The sequence below is a fragment of the Diplotaxodon limnothrissa genome, linkage group LG23 (genome assembly GCF_057381915.1).
Source record: "Diplotaxodon limnothrissa isolate DT_005_m linkage group LG23, D_limnothrissa_male_GT1.1, whole genome shotgun sequence".
Lineage (NCBI taxonomy): Eukaryota > Metazoa > Chordata > Actinopteri > Cichliformes > Cichlidae > Diplotaxodon > Diplotaxodon limnothrissa.
The window spans coordinates 8,168,850-8,187,463 of NC_140617.1; the positions used below are offsets into that span (position 1 = coordinate 8,168,850).

General features: G+C 41.0%; 2 protein-coding genes across 3 annotated transcripts; one reads left to right on the plus strand and one right to left on the minus strand.

Moving 5' to 3' along the window:
• Positions 1-855: 855 nt before the first annotated feature.
• On the minus strand, positions 856-11,852 carry paics (phosphoribosylaminoimidazole carboxylase, phosphoribosylaminoimidazole succinocarboxamide synthetase). Its single transcript, XM_085347112.1, has 15 exons — positions 11,483-11,852; positions 10,751-11,248; positions 10,612-10,671; positions 9,907-10,518; positions 9,178-9,255; positions 8,771-8,928; positions 4,062-4,101; positions 3,786-3,983; positions 2,651-2,829; positions 2,385-2,564; positions 2,160-2,273; positions 1,990-2,073; positions 1,613-1,793; positions 1,368-1,526; positions 856-1,147 (listed from the first exon to the last, which is right to left on the minus strand). Exons 1-15 carry the CDS (start codon positions 11,850-11,852, stop codon positions 981-983), a joined length of 3,078 nt encoding a protein of 1,025 aa, XP_085203238.1. The 3' UTR covers positions 856-980.
• On the plus strand, positions 4,616-18,394 carry ppat (phosphoribosyl pyrophosphate amidotransferase). Of its 2 annotated transcripts, none has more exons than XM_085347113.1 (11): positions 4,616-4,884; positions 12,342-12,408; positions 12,726-12,932; positions 15,033-15,145; positions 15,251-15,396; positions 15,620-15,695; positions 16,366-16,517; positions 16,601-16,728; positions 16,825-17,046; positions 17,969-18,089; positions 18,172-18,394. In XM_085347113.1, the coding sequence occupies exons 1-11, from the start codon at positions 4,757-4,759 to the stop codon at positions 18,342-18,344; spliced, it is 1,533 nt and encodes a 510-aa protein (XP_085203239.1). In that variant the 5' UTR covers positions 4,616-4,756; the 3' UTR covers positions 18,345-18,394. The 2 variants fall into 2 exon arrangements, with proteins under 2 accessions (XP_085203239.1, XP_085203240.1); XM_085347114.1 differs by having other exon boundaries at positions 15,623-15,695.
• The last annotated feature ends 220 nt before the right edge of the window (positions 18,395-18,614 follow it).

Here is an 18,614-nt window from a genome sequence, read left to right on the forward strand (position 1 = left end):
TTTTCAATTTATGTAGATTTTCATGGCTACTACTGTTTGATTTAATGTCCCTTAGCAAGGTGCACTTTCACCAGGCTTTTGGTAGCCATCAACAAGCTTCTTACATAGTTCTGGTTGGGATATATGACCACTCTTACTGGCTGGATTGGTGGAGTTTATTTCCTGGCACTAACCCAGCCTTTAAGCGTAGTCCGCACATTTTTAGTAGAGGAGAGGTCAGGGATTTGGGAAGGCCATTACGCCAGTTTAATATTGGCTTGCTTCATGTATTATTTGAACAGCTTTAATGTGTATTTGTGGTCATTGCCCTGTCGGAACATCCAATTGGGTCCAAGTTTTAACCATAGATGTTAAATATAGCTAATGTTGAATTTTGAGGTAGTCCATTATACCATCGCTTTTGTGCAATGTGCCAGTATTGCTGGCAACAAAACAGCCCGAGAGCATGACAGTACCACCCCGACACACAACAGTTGGTACAGTGTTACGCTTGAAAGCCAAACAGTGACAATAATGTGAAGTGGTCTAATAAGGAGTTAACAGGCCTTGGCATTTTCAGCTTAAGACATCGTAGAACCTTCAACTCCATTTTTTTTTTTAAAAATACATGCATACACTCACTCATATCTGTATGCATGTATGTAGGTGAGCCAGTATGTATAATTTAGAACCTGGGTAATTATCTCAAAGCTCTGCACCTTTTTTAAATCATTAAGGACATATGAAGTGCACTCATTACAACCTTGGAAAAACAAAAGTTCAAAGAAATCATGAAATCCTCCAAACTATCATGGGATTCATGAATATGAGTATATAAACCCATAAAAATTAGTCTTAAAGAAAGAAAATGCGCAGAAATACATATAAGCTTTAATCATTTGTCTCTTCATGGAATGATATGTGTGACAAGCAACTACATTTAATGGGTTTTTAATAGTAAACAAAGACAGTGTGTTAAAGTGTGAAGCACGCTGGGCTCTTCAGAGGCTGCAGGCCTGTAACTTCTTGTCAGCCAGCTTGAGAGACACCCAGGTGTTGAGCATGGATGCCCTCAGTTTGCACCACACCAGGTGGTCACTCAACCCGAAGATCTGCGCTGCAAACTGGGCAGAAGCTTCTGGAGACAATACTGTGGAGCAGCCAAGACCTGCAGGACAAATAAAGTAGAGAAAGACTTGGTTACCATAAGTGGGAAAAAATTAAAACCGTATGTATGATTCACACTGCACATGTATATATTGCTGCAGAAACGATGCACCCCCCCCTTCTTCTCCAACATGTTTGCACCGAGTAGGAGATCATCTGTATCTCATTGTACATCTGTATAGTGACAATAAAGGCATTCTATTCTAAAGAGCTCTTCTCACCACTTGGCATGCGGAGGGATGACCATACATCTTGCGATCCCCAGTCTGGAGCGAGAGGAGGGCAGTTGATAACAGGGTAAGCCGTGTTACCAGACATCACTGGGCCGAGGCCGTTACTTCTCCCAGCCACAGCCACGAATACAGTGGGTATCCCATCACCTGCAAAAAAGCATAGAGAAATTATCACATTATCAAGAATCCCTAGATCAGTTTAAAGATGGAATTATGTCAATATTAAAGCACACCTTCATATTCAGCCTTGATTCGGAGCGTCTCATCTGGACCCTTGTGTGCCGAGGTGACTCTGAGGACGCAGGGGATCCCGTAGGAGGTGCACGCCTTTCTTATCTTCTCACAATGGGCCATGTCTGAGGTGGAACCCATTAAAACCACCACCCTGCTGCTTGCCTGGGGCTTCAGCAGCAACTGTAGATGCACAGAAACCATTGAATCATCAGTTTATTTCAGTTTTTGACTGCTCAAATTGTACTCGTTTTTTTCCCCGAATTGCATAAAAAGCAGCTGCAGGCTTTTGTGATGTTAAACAATGTCTGTTGGTTAAGATATTCAAAGCAAAATACTCCTACAAGATAAAGAAGAATTTAGAGTTTGTTTGCTGTACCTTGACCCTTTCAGAGACCCACTCAAAATTCCTCTTCACCATCTGCATTGCCTCTGGGGTAACCTCCTTCAGGTCTCTGTACACCTACAAAGGGGAAGAAAAAAAACAGTTTAAGGCTTGTATCTTTCCCCCCCCCTCATATCAGCATGAAATGAAAGTCAATGCATGACCTGTTTATCTTTCTGCTGGCTCCGATCTCCAGCTGGCCAAAGCCTCCATGAATCATTATCAATCACGTCAGCGAGCACAATCTCTTGAGTTTTAACATTGACACCAAATTCAATCTATAAGCAAAGAAAAAAGTCCTTAATTGTAGTTCTGCTGTAGGTACAGAAGAAAAGTGATTGCACCAAGATATGAAATTAACCAGCAGGGGGAGGTGCTGCACAGCCTACCTTCATGTCCACCAGGGTGCAGTTCTGAGTGGCCCAGGCCTTCTCCAGAATCTCAAAAATGGCCACAGTGCTGCGATTCATTATGTCCACCTCACACTGACCAATAGTGAGCCCAGCCAGACAGAATTTGGCCTCCAGCAGCTGCTCCTCTGACCACTGAGGATCATTGTTGGCATCATCCTAAAAACAATCATTGATGAGTTTGCATGCAACACTCACAGACTGAAAATGCATCGAGAGAATCACTGCACGCCTGGAAGACTCACTTTAAAGAACATCTCCATCTTTAGAGGAGAAAAGCGGTAGCCCTCTTTGACTCCTGGATTCCTCTTGAGGAAAGATCCAGTCGCCACTCTGCGACATACCCACTCAATGGGTATCATCTCACAGTGCGCTGCAATGAACGCCGTGTCCGAGTGCTGCTTAACAAAAGCTGTCTTAATGCCTGGGGGGGGAGGGTGGATGTTAGGGCAACCTCAAACTAATGGACAAATTTCAATATGTGCAACCATGTCAGATTAGAAAAATATAGATTTTATTTAATTTTTTATACACTGGCACACAGATGGCTCTTCAAGTTACCATGATTTAAACCTATCTTTGATTAGGGTCAAGTGGATGGGATGTGGCTGGTTGGATCGGGTTAATTCTAAGTGGAAACACATCAAGTCACAAGGCAGCCATTACTACAGCTTGACTGACCTACGCGTCACACACAAGATGGTTACAGTTAGCCAATTGCTTATAAATTAAAGTCATATGGAAAGTAATTTTGGGATCATGTAAATCTTGCATGCCCTTCACATTTAAGTATTTTTGCAAGATTGTCATTTCTGTTCAATTCACCCCCCATCCATCCATGAAACACAACATAAAATTCAGTTCTTAGTGGATTGTCATTCAGAGGGTTAAAAAAAAAAAAAAAGTCATTTTTAAAAAGTTGCAAAAATGAGAAGAGCCGAACTGCTTCCCATGTGTGGAAAACTGATTACCATGTACTTCTGAGATATTTAAATAAATCCAATGGCATTTCAGAAAAATCCTGCAAACTGAATAAGTGAGCCAGGGCTCTGACAAAGTGTGACAAACGTTTTATATTTTCTTAACATTTAAGCCCCCACATTAACTGAAACTGAAAAGATCAATGAGTCCAAAGTTCGTTTTTTTCCAGTAAACTCTACTGAATCAATTTACCTTTGATAGTTTGTTGCTCACAAAAACTTCTGCAGAAACAATGTGCCTAGATACTGGCCAAGTGTAAGGGACTTTTTTTTTTTTTTTTTTAAATGGGAAAAAAAAGAGAGCTGCAATAATTATACACATGCGTTTGACAGAACTGCCCCAACCCACTCAGACTGCAGAATACTGTCCCCCCCCTACAAACATTCAATAAGTCCTCACCAGACTCCTGCAGCAGCTGGAACACGCAGCTCGTAGTTTTGTTGGCAATGGCAGCTTTGCCCTCCATCTGATCTTTCCTCACGGCATTCCCAGCCGTGATCTGGTCTTTAGACTGGACTAGAACCAGTCCCGGCTGGTCCAAGAGCTCGAAAATCTGTTTTGTCTTGCCCTCATTGAGCTTTTGGCCGACTTTCAACTCTGAAAAAAAAGAGGAAAAAGTTAAAACACGCACATCTAACTTAAGCGCTAACGTGTGTATTAAGGATCGTGCAGTACCTGGGGTGGATGCCATAGCGCTCGTCGATCCTGAACAGTCCTGAAAGACAAATCACAAAACACGCCAGCTAACTTATTGAGAAGCAGAAGGTGTGCAGGCAGCCGGGGAGGGGAAGTGGGCCGTGTCATACTTGCGCCGGGAGCCAATCACAGTTCTCAACTCATCTAAACAACCAATCACAGCGGCGCATCTGTTACCACGTGAAAGGGAAGCGCTCAAACGTCAAGAGAAGACGTAAAAAAAAAAGAAAAAGAAAAAAACTTTTGGAGGTTTTTCTACCAAAGTTCATCCTTTTACTCTTTGATGAGAAGGTTGTCTTATCAAAAGCTCCAACAGGACTAAATAGTGTGGTTTTTGACCTAATCGATTAATTTGATTAGAATTATTCGTAAATTCCACGTATTCCATTTAATTCGTTATGATTTTAGTTATGGCGGACCGGTTGTTAGGTTAAAACGTGTCTAGTCTGATTTAACTCTGTTACTCGTGATTTCATGCCCAATTCAGCAGTGTCAGCTGAGTTTGGTAATGTTTTAACAAACCACGTTGTATCGCTGCAAGCACGTGTTTGGTCACGAACGTGTATCAGGCAAGCGCTCATACAAACACGCGCGCGCACGGTAATTGCTCACGGACAACTAGGCGCGAGACTAGACCGCAGTTTATACGAGAGGCATCGGCGACAGGCGAGCCCATGGAGTTCGAGGAGTCGGGTATTGGAGAGGAGTGCGGAGTCTTTGGGTGTGTCGCTGCGGGAGAGTGGCCCACACAGCTGGAGGTGGCTCAGGTCTTAACTTTGGGGTTGGTGGCGTTACAGCACAGGTAAGTAACGGAAAACCAGTTACTCCAAAATTGGTAACGACTGAAAAGTTACCACACTAGTTAATGACGTCCAAGCTTTGCATTTTAGATGAAATGTTTGGTTTAAATTTGAATCTGACCCAAACTTGAGCAAGAAAAACAAAAATGCAAGATGTGAATTTTTGCAGAAAGCAACCTCATGCATCTACAGTATTGTGCAAAAATATTGACCCCCGCTCCCCCTTTTCTTTATATTTTGCAGAGAAATTAGAAAAAAACGGTAGCGACTTTTTAAATATGCACAGAAATAGGCTGTATATGACAAAAACTGAGTTTTTACTACTCTAAAGAGCATCAAAGCAAATATTAGTATGACAACCTTTATTCTTCAACACAACCTGAATTCTCTTATGGAAACTTTCTTGTAACTTCTGTAAGTAGCCTTCGACACTAGTTCTCCTGGCTTGTTGAAGGACATTCAGAGTTTGTCTTTGGATGTTTGTTTCCTTGTTCTGTTTTCCCTCAGTCTGTCAATTCTGCCATCCCACATTGCTTTAAAAATGTTGAGGCTGGGCTCTGGAGAGGCCAATCCATGACTGACCATGTTTCATTGTGTGTGTGTTCTTTCTGTCCAGGTATGCATTTCCTGCATTGGCAGTGTGTTTGGAATCACTCCTGTGCTGAAAAATGAGGCATCAATCAGATGCTTCCTCGCCATGCTAGATCAAAATCTGTCAGTATTTTTCTTTATTATAATTGAATCAGAGGCAATACAACCATGATAGAACCTCCACTGTGTTTTAAAGATGGCTCTCTATTTTACCTCTTGGTTTTTTTTTAACACACTGATGGCAGTTTGAACCGACAATTGAATATTAATTAATCACATCACTGTCGTCACAGATTTTTCAGTCCAGTTCTTGTGTTATTTGGCATACCTCAGTTTTTCCTCCATGCTCCCCCTCCTTAAGAATGACATCTTTACAGACACCCTCCCACTGACCACTGAAGAACCAAATCCATCTCTTAGGTCCTTTGACAGCCCCCCCCCCCCCCCCCCCCCCACACACACACACACACATTTTTTGTTCATTTGAAAAATGAAAAACATGAAGAGTTAAAAATGCTCAGTGACAAGGTCTACACTGAAAAGGAGTGAAAGAGCAGCCAATGTCTAGTGAAAACTATAAAAAAACTTATGTATGTGTAAATACATTACTAAGGCAAGAATAAAAGTGAGCTTTGCATATTTCCTAAGGTTTAGCTATATAAATGTACATGTGCATAAGTTTAGGTTCAACACTGTGGACAACAAAAAAAAAAATCACTTTGTATAAAACCAAAAAACATATGTATGAATTAGTTGTTCCAGTATTGGAGAGTACTCAGCCATTTGATTGCTATACCATAATTTGACTATATTTAATCCCTAATGTTTTGTAATAATTCTTGCAGTGTTATTGGTTTTCAAAATGGAACATTCCCTTAGCTATCTATATTAGAAGGACATGTTATTCTTAGAGGATCCCAGGCAAGGATTGCTGTGTTAAGTGTAAAGAGCTGCAGCCACACCATGGTTCTCTACAATGTTCTGGCAACCAAGCACTCAACTCTTTCTGAGTGGGCATTGGATTACTTCATATAAAAGCACCAAATATGCCACATGCTTCTTTGCACACTAACTTTCTTTTTGGGATAACCAGCTTTTTTGGTGGTTATGACAAAGTGCTATATATTTCTGAATGCAGCCAGGTCATCCACTTGCTCAGCGCAGTAAAGTACCTTCCCGATTCAGAGGAGGTGAATGTTATAATAAACAACAACCTTAAACTCTGCTGCAAAACCTGTATTTCTACAGGTTCTGTCCTGTGACTGATTGGGTAGTAAAGCCTGAACACGGGTAGGACAATTTCTGGATATTTATCTACCACAGAATCAATTTTTTCAATAAGCAGGGTTTTTTCCAGTTTCTACTGTGTCAGTAGACCATTTTGCTGAAATGCTTTGCAAGCTGTGCGAAAAACATCAATCACTTACTTGGGTGGTTGCCTGATTTGTGGCACTGTGATCTACCACAATGGTAGATGCCTTCTCAAAAAGGCTTTGGAAAGCATCATTAGTTTTGCCTTTTTTGCCTCGGTGTGGGACTCAACAGACAGCCTGCATACCAGAGTTGGTTTGTGACGTTCTTTGGAGAGAAATATTGAGATTTTGTAGCTCTCCAAACTGATCTCCTGCATCCTGACAGTTTGCTCTACATCATAGGACTGGCATAATTCAGGCTGTGTCTTTAGCCATTTTTGAAAGGCTGTCTTACCTTCTGCCTTGTGTTTAAGAAGTTGGCACAGGTTTCTGATATTACCAAGCATGACCTCTTGAAGCTCAATGTTCTTGGGCTAAATACTTGAAGCATACATTCTTAAGCAATGAAGGCCTTGCTTTCTTCTGTTCTTCTTGAGCACACACTGAGAAAAAGACTACTCAATAGCTTTTCTCTTTTTTGTACAATTTTTGAGTCTACACTCATAAAAGCCAGATTTGATTGCCTAGCAGTTAGCAATTTTTTGTTTTCTCATCGACTCTGGTACAGTGGAAACACAAAACACCTTTTAAAGTGTCACTGTAGTTAGCAACATTTTATCAAGCAGCTTTTCTGAAAACATATCATATGATTGCCACATTCTTGGTTCTGATGAAATATTCGATACAGTTGTTGAGACCATGCTAGTTTTAAGTTACTGAGTTGAAGGCAACTGGATTTCTTTTTTGGTTCATGAAGCTGTCCCACATAGAATTCACACTTAGGTCTTGTGACCGAAATAACCCATCCATTTAGTCACATGTCAGCTCAACTGATGTGACCCTTAACGACTTGCATAAAAACCGGGTGGGTCAACGATCCTCAGGACACCCTCCAAGAGCACAACCCCACTAAGGGTTAAAATACTTTGTTTTTGGAACTGAAAAAGCTTCACACATGAGAGGTGAAATGTCTTCAAGAACCAAAAGGCCTGGTTTCCTTCATCTAGCTTGCAATTTAATATATCATTCTTTTTCTCCCAATTTCATTGAATTTAGAAAGCCAACCCGACAACCTCCGGTTAGCAGATTGGACAGCGCAGAAGAGCTAGCCCATCAGGACAGGGCTGTTTACACCTACAGGCCAGTGGCCACTCTTTCAGTGACGATGTGCACATCCTGGTTTGAGTGGCGAGCCGTTATGTGAAAAGGGGATGACATCTTTGAACTATTGTTCATCATCTTAGAGTGATGTGATTGCAGCCAATTCCTAACACTGTCTAAATGGTACTCATGCTACCAATGGTCATGACAGTTTGCATACTAACAACCATGGAACTGAATTTGTGGCTCATTGTTAGTCAATGGTGCTGGTTTCAGTTGTTATGCAGCTATACCGCTCAAGTACTGTACTGTAAAGTTGTGGAAAACTGCAGTCAGTCGATACTGAAGAAGTCACCTGGATAAGCGATGAAACATTTCCATTGAAAATGCTGTGACCAGATGAAGAAAATCAACTTTCTGGGATTTTCTGACATGGATTAGTGAATAACCCTTAAGACATAACAGTTTTCATTCATAAAAGCAATAGAGCTGCAGCTTTTTTTTTATTTTTATTTTTTATGATATATGCATTAATCAGTTCACCTTTGTTTTTGCAATCTGAAACAATCTAAAACCTAAACATGTTCAAGTTTGCAATCATAATTTTAATGTTCGGCATTTTTATTTAAAAAATGATTAACTGATTATCACAATGTTCGCCAAATAATCTGTCACTCGATTAATCAAGTAGTTGGGGTAGCTTTTAAAAAGTTGCCACAACAGCTTTTATTATTTAAAAAATACCTCAGTTTTATAATGGTCACATGAGATCAGTATATGTTACCTGTAATTCTGGCGACGGAGCAGGGGTGGCCATTGAACAGACTGAGTTGATCTTTATTATTGGAATATGGTCCGTCTCTTCTTTACACTGGCTGTGGAGTCTTTCAGCAACGAGAGGCCCAATGTTCAGCTTTTTTAGTGGTGTGTGCAGTCCAGGGTCTGGAAATAAGAAGGACAAAGGTTTACATTAACCTACTTTTTAAGTACTACTAGTGTAACATGTTAGCTCCTAGTAGGGTTATGCGAGTTGTGCATTTTATTAGAAGTCATGACCATATCCTTATCCATAATTTAATTATGAAGCGCCATGGCATATCATGGGACTTAGCCAGAAATTACAAAAGCTTCAGTCAATTGTGGATGTCACGTGACATTAAAAGGGATTACAGAAGGAGACATATTTCAGACCTTCATCTACAGCTTTCCTCTTGATTCTTCTGTGTGTTGAAGTAGTATCCTCTCTTTCCACCACACTCTCAGAAGCACCTGCAAAAATATAATATTAAAGGTAGTTACAAAAATACAAATATGCATTTTTTGCTACAAAAGAAAAGAATTGTCTTGGTACTAAACATAGTAAGACTGGCTTAAGACCACCTCGGGACTCCTTTTTAAATAAAATCTTTAAACTATAATAATAATATATTTTATATGTATATAATAATATATTTTAAAACCAAGTTGGACCAAGTTGTCTACTAATTGGAAAGTTGTTGGTTTGATGTCCGACTTCTCTGGACTGAAGTATCCTTGGGCAAGATAATGAACCTAAAGTTCAGCTGATGCATTGATTGATTTCTCATGAAGTGGTTAGAAATCTGTGCATTTTCTATCACATTTGGTAACAGATTCAGTGCCTTGACTTTGCTGGGGCTAATCTTGCATACATGTGTCATAAACCAAGAAAAGTCTGTTGTGAGCCAGGGAGAACCCTGAACTAAATGTCATCGGTTTGTTTTGTGTATGGGAAATGTATTAAGACATAATGTAAAAAAAAAAACCACATTTGTTTTTGGCTGTCCAAGATGGTCCTGCTTGATTATCTTACTCATGGTAACTGACCACTGAAAGCATTATGTAATCTTTTTCATCTAATTCATGCTGATAATAATGATGATGATTAAATGATCAGCTCACTCATCAACATGTGTTCTTGATCCAGATAATGCTCCTTAATTTTATGTCGCTTTGGCTCATAAGCATTTGATGTAGCCTCGATGGTTACTGATAAGTCCGAATCAGAGGTGCAGGTTTTGTCCTCCAAGGCTCCCTCCACAGCTCTCCTCGTGTTTGTCAACTTGCCGTCCACGTGATTTTTCTCATCACAGTTGTCAGATGTAGTAAGTCCGCCTGAATCTGCAGACTCGGCTGCTCCTGTGTCTCGCAGAGAGTCGTTAGCCGTGCGATTCATAATGGAGTCCACTTCCTCATAGAACCTCATGAGGCGTCTCGGGTCAGCTTCATCAGTCTTGCCCCTTTGAAGGGACCTGTAGAGGTACTTGAGGTTCTTGTACTTTGTGTGGCACTGTTTCCAGTCACGTTCAATGCCTTGTTGCATTAACCTGTTCGAGATCTGGACAAAGATGTCCCTCTTTCTGGTTGAGCTCTCCAGCTGCCTGCGTATGCGCTCATCCGACCAGACTTGGATCAGGGCTCGCACCTCTTGGTCGCTCCAGTTTCGACCCGTGTCCGACACTGTGACTACTTGGAACTGGTCAGAGCTGGAGTCTGTGTGTGCTAGATGGGCGTCTGGGATAAAAGAAGAACAGATATGGAAGGAAAAGTTTAATTATGCTGCTAAACTCCACAGTTGATTTGGCAGATTTTTCTTTTTCGGCATACCTGCACTTCTCCATTTTACTTCCATTTCTCCATCCATGTCGTAATCGTCACTGTTGTCATCTTAAATGATAAATACATAAGAAAATTATTTTCACGAAGTCTTGAATCTAAAACAACTGCTTGCAAACTTGATGCTTACCATCATCAATTTCAATGACCACCTCACTCTCAGAGCCCGTTATCTGCCCTGTGTGGCCTGCTGCTGTTTGTAGCCTCCCTGCTTCCATTTCACCATCATACAGTCTCTTCTGCATTTCCCTGGTCCCATTTTCCAGTCCTTTGTCCAGTAGAATGGCCTCCACTTCATCAAAAAACTTCATGTATTTCCCCGGGCTTCCTGCACTGCTGCCTCCCGCAGCGTGTGCACTTTTCGCAGTCTTATAGTCATATTTCAAATTCTTGTATTTTGTACGGCATTGTTTCCAGTTCCGTATCACCCCAAAGTTTCTCTGCATTTGACGAGCCATCTCTTGGAATATGGATTTGTTGCGCAGCGTGCATTTCAAACGTTCCCGAATGTTGCGGTCAGCCCAGACGCACAGCAGCGCTCTAACCTCGTCATCCGTCCAGTGGCGGCCTCCCTCTTCAGCCACATTAGTAGAGTAAGAAACAGCTGAATGAAATCGAGTCTTCATTCCTGTGCACACATGAAAACATTGTAAATTTTGGCTAAATGTTGATGTAGAAAAAACCCAAAGAAGAACAAGATGACTTTTATGTAAGTGTTTGAATTACTTTTTAGCACAAGCAAGCTAAGAATAGTTTTAACTGGCGTGTCTGTTTATCCTTGGATACCAGTTTTTGTTTTTTCCCAAGGTGGAAAAAGTCATGTTGTTATCATCAATAGTACAGTGGTGTTGTACATGTTTACCTTCCTGGACTGGGTAGATTCTTCTTTGATTATCCACATCTTCTTCCTCCCATGGCCTTTCAAGCGGCCTTTCTTCCACTCCTTGGCTGTAGTTTGCCGATGTGCCTGCGTCAGCCTTCCTGCTCTGAAGTCTCATGCTTCTGCATTTGGCCTGACACTCCCTCCAGTTGCGCACAACACTGAGCCTCCTCAGACGCTCTGAAATCACCTCAAATGTGCTTCTGCTCTCTACTACGTGCTGAGCTCCAACCTGGTCCCACACTGAGAGTAGAGCCAGCACTTCTGCTTCCCCCCACTGCCTCTCCACTGAGCCTTTTTCCTCCCCCACCTCACTATCACCTCCTCTTTGTCTCTCTGCTCCTCTCTCCATGTTTGAGCTGACCTGGAAACGCTTTCTTTTCCCCCAGCCTGTCTGTCTCTGCTGCCCGGTTCCCTAGGCAACCAGGCGGTTAAGCCTGAAAGCAACGCCTTCATGCTGAAAAGCAGCCTCACCACTGGCTTAAGCTGTGTGCTGAGGGGGCGGGACTAAGTGTAATCTGAGAAGCAGCTTGGTAATGGATTGAAACTGCAGCAAGGCGACTCTCCATATATGGCAGCCTCACCGCAGGGAAGCAAATCTGCTTTTTCCTTTTTTGTGGGGGGATTTTGTTTCTGCTCCATTTGGCCCTCGTTAAACCAGTTTTGATTTGCCTCAAGGCAACCGTAACTGACTCAAGTTTATTCTTGCAGAGAAGAAACAGAAATCATTCATGCAAAAAAACACACTTCCCACTAATACATGAAAATTTACACTGTAATTGTGTGTGTGTGTGTGTGTGTGTGTGTGTGTGTGTGTGTGTGTGTGTGTGTCTCTACTCAGGGGACAGGAAAGTGCTGGGATTGTCACAAGTAATGGAGCCAGTCCACCCACGTACACAGCACACAAGGTAACACTGAATCATGATCAGAAGCTTCTTATATGATAAAACAGAAGCACAGTTTAACCCAGCATCTCAAAAACAGACCCAGGACGTATTTGGGTTGCGTCCTGAATATATTTCCATTTGGCACAGTTACATCAAAACAACCCAGCTGGTCAGAATCACACTGAGCACTTTAATGTTTGGCCTTTACAGACATGTTTTAAAGCCTTCAGACATCCTCATTGTTTGCTGATTTTCTGCTTTTTAACATCACTTTTATTTATTTTAAAATATTTTTGTGCAAGTTAAAACCTTCACAGAGCAATGTTGTCATTTTATAGGGAATGGGATTAGTGAGCACCGCTTTTTCACCAGAGGCTCTCACTAAACTGCGCTATGGTAACCTCGGCATTTGCCACACACGCTATTCAACCACTGGGATCTCAGAGCTGCAGAACTGCCAGCCCTTTGTGGTGGATACACTGCATGGCAAGATTGCTGTAGCACACAATGGAGAGCTGGTTAATGCCCATGCCCTGCGGAAAAAGGTGAGGAGGGGGCTCTGCTTGTCCACACTGAATGTTGCGCATATCAATGTGACATAAAAATAATGAACTGAACACACACAGACACAGTTTTTCTTTCTGCTGAAATATTTATTTGCTATATCCAATCTTAACGAAGGTTATGGGCTGGATGTCAACACTTTCACATACCAGAGCTGCATCCATCATCCAGTCAAAGGATTTGTTTGACTATTAAGTGTTTTGCGCTCTCAAAAGAATTTGTATCTGCAGTTAATGCTCGCATTAATGAGAAACAAAATGAATAGCTTTTTAAAATGTATATCTCTTAAGAACATTTCAGGCTGAAAATCTAAAAAAAACCCCAAAAAAACCCCCCAATCTATAAAATGTAAGCTATATTAAACTGATTTTGCCCCAGGGTGGTTGTGACTACAATGTAGCTTGCCATCACCAGTGTGTGAATGGGTGGATGACTGGATGTGTAAAGTGCTTTTGGGTCCTTAGGGACTAGTAAAGCGCTATACAAATACAGGCCATTTAGCATAATTTAACAAATGTGTTCCCATCCTGTCTTTTTCTCAGCAACCTCTCTTCCAATCTGAGGCTAAAATACACAGGAAGTTTTGACTATATTTATGAGAATGTGCACTGAGTGAGAATTCCACACATGATTTGCCATGAAAAATCAGTACCAAATCATTAACTGCTCTCTTAAACTTCACTCCAAATTTCAAAAGTCTGAACGCTCAAACAGGCTTTTTGAAGTTCTGCCATCACTCTGATGGTTCAGTAAATCGATTACATTTACCTTGTCAAAGGTGATTTGAGACACTTACTCATGCTGGTTGTATAAGTGGATCTTGAGAAAGCTGTATTACCATAATCTGCTCGTTCGACACTGCCATTTCTATGATTATGCTTTCATACAAACCTGCACATTCACTGAGTGCATATTTATAACTGTCCTCTTTTTTTTTTTTTTTTTTTTTTTGTTCTTTAAAGTAATCTTATGACAATCCATGCACTTTATATTATATATCTAGTCGACCAATTACGATGAATTAATAAGATTTTTTTTTTTTTTTAACGCAGACCTTGTCAGCTGGATTTGGTTTTTAACCAATTATACATAACTAACCTTTCAGAAGGAAATTTAAAGCTTTACATCAAATAAGTCCTATTCTTTAGGTAAATTTAGACTGCCTCCCCTTTTTCCTAACAAGAAGTCAGTATCTCTATTCATAAGTGGCACTGAAACATGCTCAGTCCAGCTGGATCACATCAACGTCCCTTCTCGAGTGCACTTTGTGATCACTAACAAAAATCTGTGTGTCATGTATATGTGTTGTGTTTTTGTTTGTTTTTTTTTTTAAGACAAGCCAGACCTTTATATGGAATATACAGTACGTACTACCTATTGAACTGGACGGTGAAATAGATCATCAATAGACCAATGGATTAACTTCATACTCTTAGTTGTCCTTTATGCTCAGCAGCCATCTTGGAAACTGTTTCAGGTGATTATGTGGACAATTATTTTAAAGTGATTTAGTTGATAACATTCAGTTGGCAAGTAAAGGTCACTGTTTCATTTCCAGCCAGAGACACAAATCCTCTTTGTGCATCAAGAAAGTCAGCCGGTATAAATCTCTGCCAACTTAAACATGTGGCCAACCTCTTGTGACAAGCCAGAATCTTAAAGTAGCTTTGTCTGATCTGAAAAACCCATAAATTTCATTTTGATGGCCGCTGAGACGTAAAAGCAGGACTGATTTAGAAATAAAATGTAAAAAACACAAAACACTTTTCTCCAGAGTCCTGACTCACATTATAGATGCAATAATTGAAGGAAAAATAATAAGTAGACTTATGTATATCTTTGTGTCATTATATAGCAGCTGTGCCTAAGCGCAGTTAAAACTATCATGAACATCAGGCGAGCCTAGACGTCAGTGCAACAACATGATTGGCCTGTGTCTCTTTCCCAGAGTGGCTGTTGAGTGGCTCTTTGAGGGCAGGGGTGTGACAACCATTTCCATTATAAAATTTTCCAAAGACTGCTATTCCACAGAAAATAACATTATTCCATAATTAATCAGTCACTATAAATGTGCCTTGTAGGTGATGCGCCATGGTGTCGGCCTCTCCACCAGCTCAGACAGTGAGCTCATCACCCAGCTGCTGGCACTGACTCCACCTATGGAGGAGCTAGACTCACCTGACTGGGTTGCCAGGTGACTGTTGTGACCTAATGATACATAAGCATATAAGCATAAATATTTTTGCTTTACATTACTTTAATGCTGTTTTTATTTGTTTTTTTTTGTTTTTTGTTGTAGAATTAAAAACCTCATGACTGAAACGCCAACATCATACTCACTGCTGGTCATGTTCAAAGATGTAATCTACGCAGTGCGTGACCCTTATGGAAATAGGCCACTGTGCATTGGGCAGCTCGTTCCCATCTCTAAACTGCACAATCCAGGTATCTACACAGTTGTTGCATGTGACCGTTGCATCAGAATTAGTGCAACTGCAGAACACAGGCATGTTTGCTCTCAAAAGACTAGCTTTACTGATAAAAAGGACGCCTCACGAGAGGTCAATGGTTGCAGCAGAGCTTTTGGCCCTTTTGATTTTGTCAGAGGTCAGATGTGTAAGCTGGTGAATGATTAACTTGATTCTTGTTTTTTGTTTTTGTTTTTAAGCAGGCGCTCAAGAGGAAGACACTGAGGGGTGGGTTGTGTCATCAGAGTCGTGCAGCTTCCAGTCGATTGGTGCCAAGTAAGCATTTGTTACCTTTGCAAAAGTATTCTTTAGTATAAAAGGAACCGTAATGCCAGGTGTAAATCATTTTTATAACCTTATTTTTTTATTTTTCTTTCTTTCCCAAAGGTTTCATATCATTTGCCTTAGGCCACGAGTACTTTTTTTTTTTTTTTTTCTATTTTGGCGCTTTACTCTCTCCCCCCCCCTCCCATAAAGATGGCTTTCGATAACAATCCTGTAACCTAAATGACAAGTTTTGACTAGGGCTGTCAGTGTTAATCGCGTTAAAATGACGTTGACGGCAAAACCGCGTTAACGCAGCATATCTCCGTTAACGACAGACATGATTAATGCCGACAGCCCTAGTTTTGACACCTTAGTATATTCTAGTAAAGACGTGATTCAATGACCATCGTAATAGTTCTGGTGTTTCCCAGTGGTAACGACATAGCTTTTGATGCACGCCCATTGCTGTTCGGTTCCGGGTCGCTGCTCGTGCGGCCAGCTACCTAGCCTGACTTGTCTCCCCAATGTGATGTTTGTGTATTTTATATACGGTTGGCAAGGTCAGTCTCTTAATTGCCCCTTGGGGATAAATTCTTCTGAATCTGAATGCATGAACAGTGAAATGGTGTTCCTTGAGTCCATCCGTTCATTGTACTTTTTTGTCGTTATTGATTAACAGGTACTACAGAGAGGTCTTGCCAGGAGAGATAGTCCAGATATCCAGACATGGTGTCAAATCTCTGAGTGTTGTGCCCCGACCTGAGGGAGACCTCCCAGCCTTCTGCATTTTTGAATATGTTTATTTTGCCAGACCAGACTCTATTTTCGAAGGTATGCATATTTATTATGGGTAACACACTTACTGATTACTCATTTCTTAAATGTATTAATACTGAAATATCAATGTACTACAGGGCAGATGGTCTATACTGCCAGACAGCGATGTGGGCGGCAGTTGGCCATCGAGTCTCCGACTGATGCAGACGTTGTCAGCACTGTGCCAGAGTCTGCAACCCCTGCTGCTCTGGGCTACGCTGAGCAGGTCTGTCTACAGTGTGTCTGCTCCACCTCAGTAATCTTATAATATACCGGGTGGACTTACAGTCTCACTAGTTTTTCTTCTGTCTTCTTCTCACAGTCTGGTCTTCCATACATTGAGGTTCTGTGTAAAAACCGCTATGTTGGAAGAACTTTTATCCAGCCAAACACCCGCTTGAGGCAGCTAGGAGTGGCCAAGAAGTTTGGAGCACTGACGGACAACTTTGCTGGGAAACGAGTGGTGCTCATTGACGACTCCATCGTCAGAGGCAACACAATTTCCCCTATTATTAAGCTGCTGAAGGAAGCGGGTGCCAAAGAGGTTCGTTTAATAGTGTTTGGCAATAGTTGTTGATATAGCACACACAACATTTTGGCAGAGTGGCTCAGAAACTGGTTGGTTTGGATTGTCTGATAATTCAGACTGTAAGTAGACTAGAAGCACAGGAAAGTAACATAAAACTGGAGTTTTTTTTTTTTTTTCTTTTAATGGCAGTAAGTGGAATAAGTGAGAAAAGCCCATGTGTTTGTCACATTGCGTACTATACTTACATCAGGGGTTCATAGAAAATATTAGGCTCATTAACTGTCAACTCAAAAAAGTGGGCGTACCACAAGAGCAGTCTGAGACTGTATTTCCAATAAGACAGAAAATTCCCTCCGCACTATGCATGAATTAAAACCCCAAATCCAGGATATCTGGATCCAAATTTTGGGGGTATTTTCTTGAACATCCCAGTTATTATTTCATTGATACATGTTTATTTGGGAATATCTAATCTTGTAATACTAAAGATAGGAAGTGATTAACTTTTGGATTTTTTTAAAAGTTGGGCCAAGCCCCACGTCTGGTAAACCATTTTTATGAAAATCGGTCCCTAATCAGATTTATGGCATGAGTAACATACTCTCATTCATCATTTTTGGGCCTACTAGTCAATCTGATCTGAACCGTAATTCACATTTTAACCAAACATTCATGCAGCACTTTATTGTCTCTTCTTCTATACACATCAAGTGCTTGATGTGTATAGAAGAATAGATAAATGCTACATTTTTGCCACACTTAGTAAAGGTAAATAATCATTGTTACATGAATTAACGGAAGATACGTTTTGTTTTGTTATTTCTGACCATTTGAAGAACAAATATTGGTCCTGAAAAGGGCACCTAACTGTGTGTGACCAGAATATAGTCACACACTAACTTTGTGTTTATAGTAACCTAATTATTCTTCTGGACAGGTCCACATCAGGGTGGCTTCTCCACCAATCAGGTTCCCTTGCTACATGGGCATCAACATCCCAACCAAGGAGGAGCTCATTGCCAACAAGCCGGAGTTTCAGGACATTGCTGGTTATATTGGTATTTAAAAATGCACATCTACCATTCATTTCTTTGCCTGGTCAGAACAAAAGCTTGTGTTTAATGCTAACGCTGTTTACAGGTGCTGACAGTGTTAAATATCTGACTGTGGAGGGCCTCGTATCTGCTGTCCAGGAGGGTATTGCTTTCCATATTGAAAAGGACAAAATTAATTCCAATAACAAGTCCAACAGGAAAGTGGGCCACTGCACTGCCTGTCTGACTGGGAAATATCCAGTGGAGCTGGAGTGGTAACTGCTGCACCAACAGTAGCACTGTGGATGGTGCTGCAAACTTTAAATAAACCCCCCCCCCCCCTGTTCTACATATGGTTTATCTCAACATTGCCAGCCGGAACACTAAGATGTTGCACAACTACAGAAGGTTACTTTATTCAGAACCTCAGGAAGCTAAAAGTGATGCTTTTTCTCACCTGTGGTGGCTAAGCTTTTTTCTTTTCCTGTTCCTGGATGTGACTAATTCCAGGTGTGTATTTCTTACCACACAAGTATGTTTTTGTTTTGC

Excerpts from the sequence above, each read along its gene's own strand:
- ppat (XM_085347113.1), top strand. The coding sequence starts at position 4,757 with ATGGAGTTCGAGGAGTCGGGTATTGGAGAGGAGTGCGGAGTCTTTGGG. Across the intron at positions 4,885-12,341 it reads TTGGTGGCGTTACAGCACAG|GGGACAGGAAAGTGCTGGGA; the intron begins GTAAGTAACGGA and ends GTCTCTACTCAG. Across the intron at positions 16,729-16,824 it reads CTCTGGGCTACGCTGAGCAG|TCTGGTCTTCCATACATTGA; the intron begins GTCTGTCTACAG and ends TTCTTCTCACAG.
- paics (XM_085347112.1), bottom strand. The coding sequence starts at position 11,852 with ATGGAGAGAGGAGCAGAGAGACAAAGAGGAGGTGATAGTGAGGTGGGG. Across the intron at positions 4,102-8,770 it reads CTCCGTCGCCAGAATTACAG|GACTGTTCAGGATCGACGAG; the intron begins GTAACATATACT and ends TTTGTCTTTCAG. Across the intron at positions 2,274-2,384 it reads GCACCCTGGTGGACATGAAG|ATTGAATTTGGTGTCAATGT; the intron begins GTAGGCTGTGCA and ends CTTTGCTTATAG.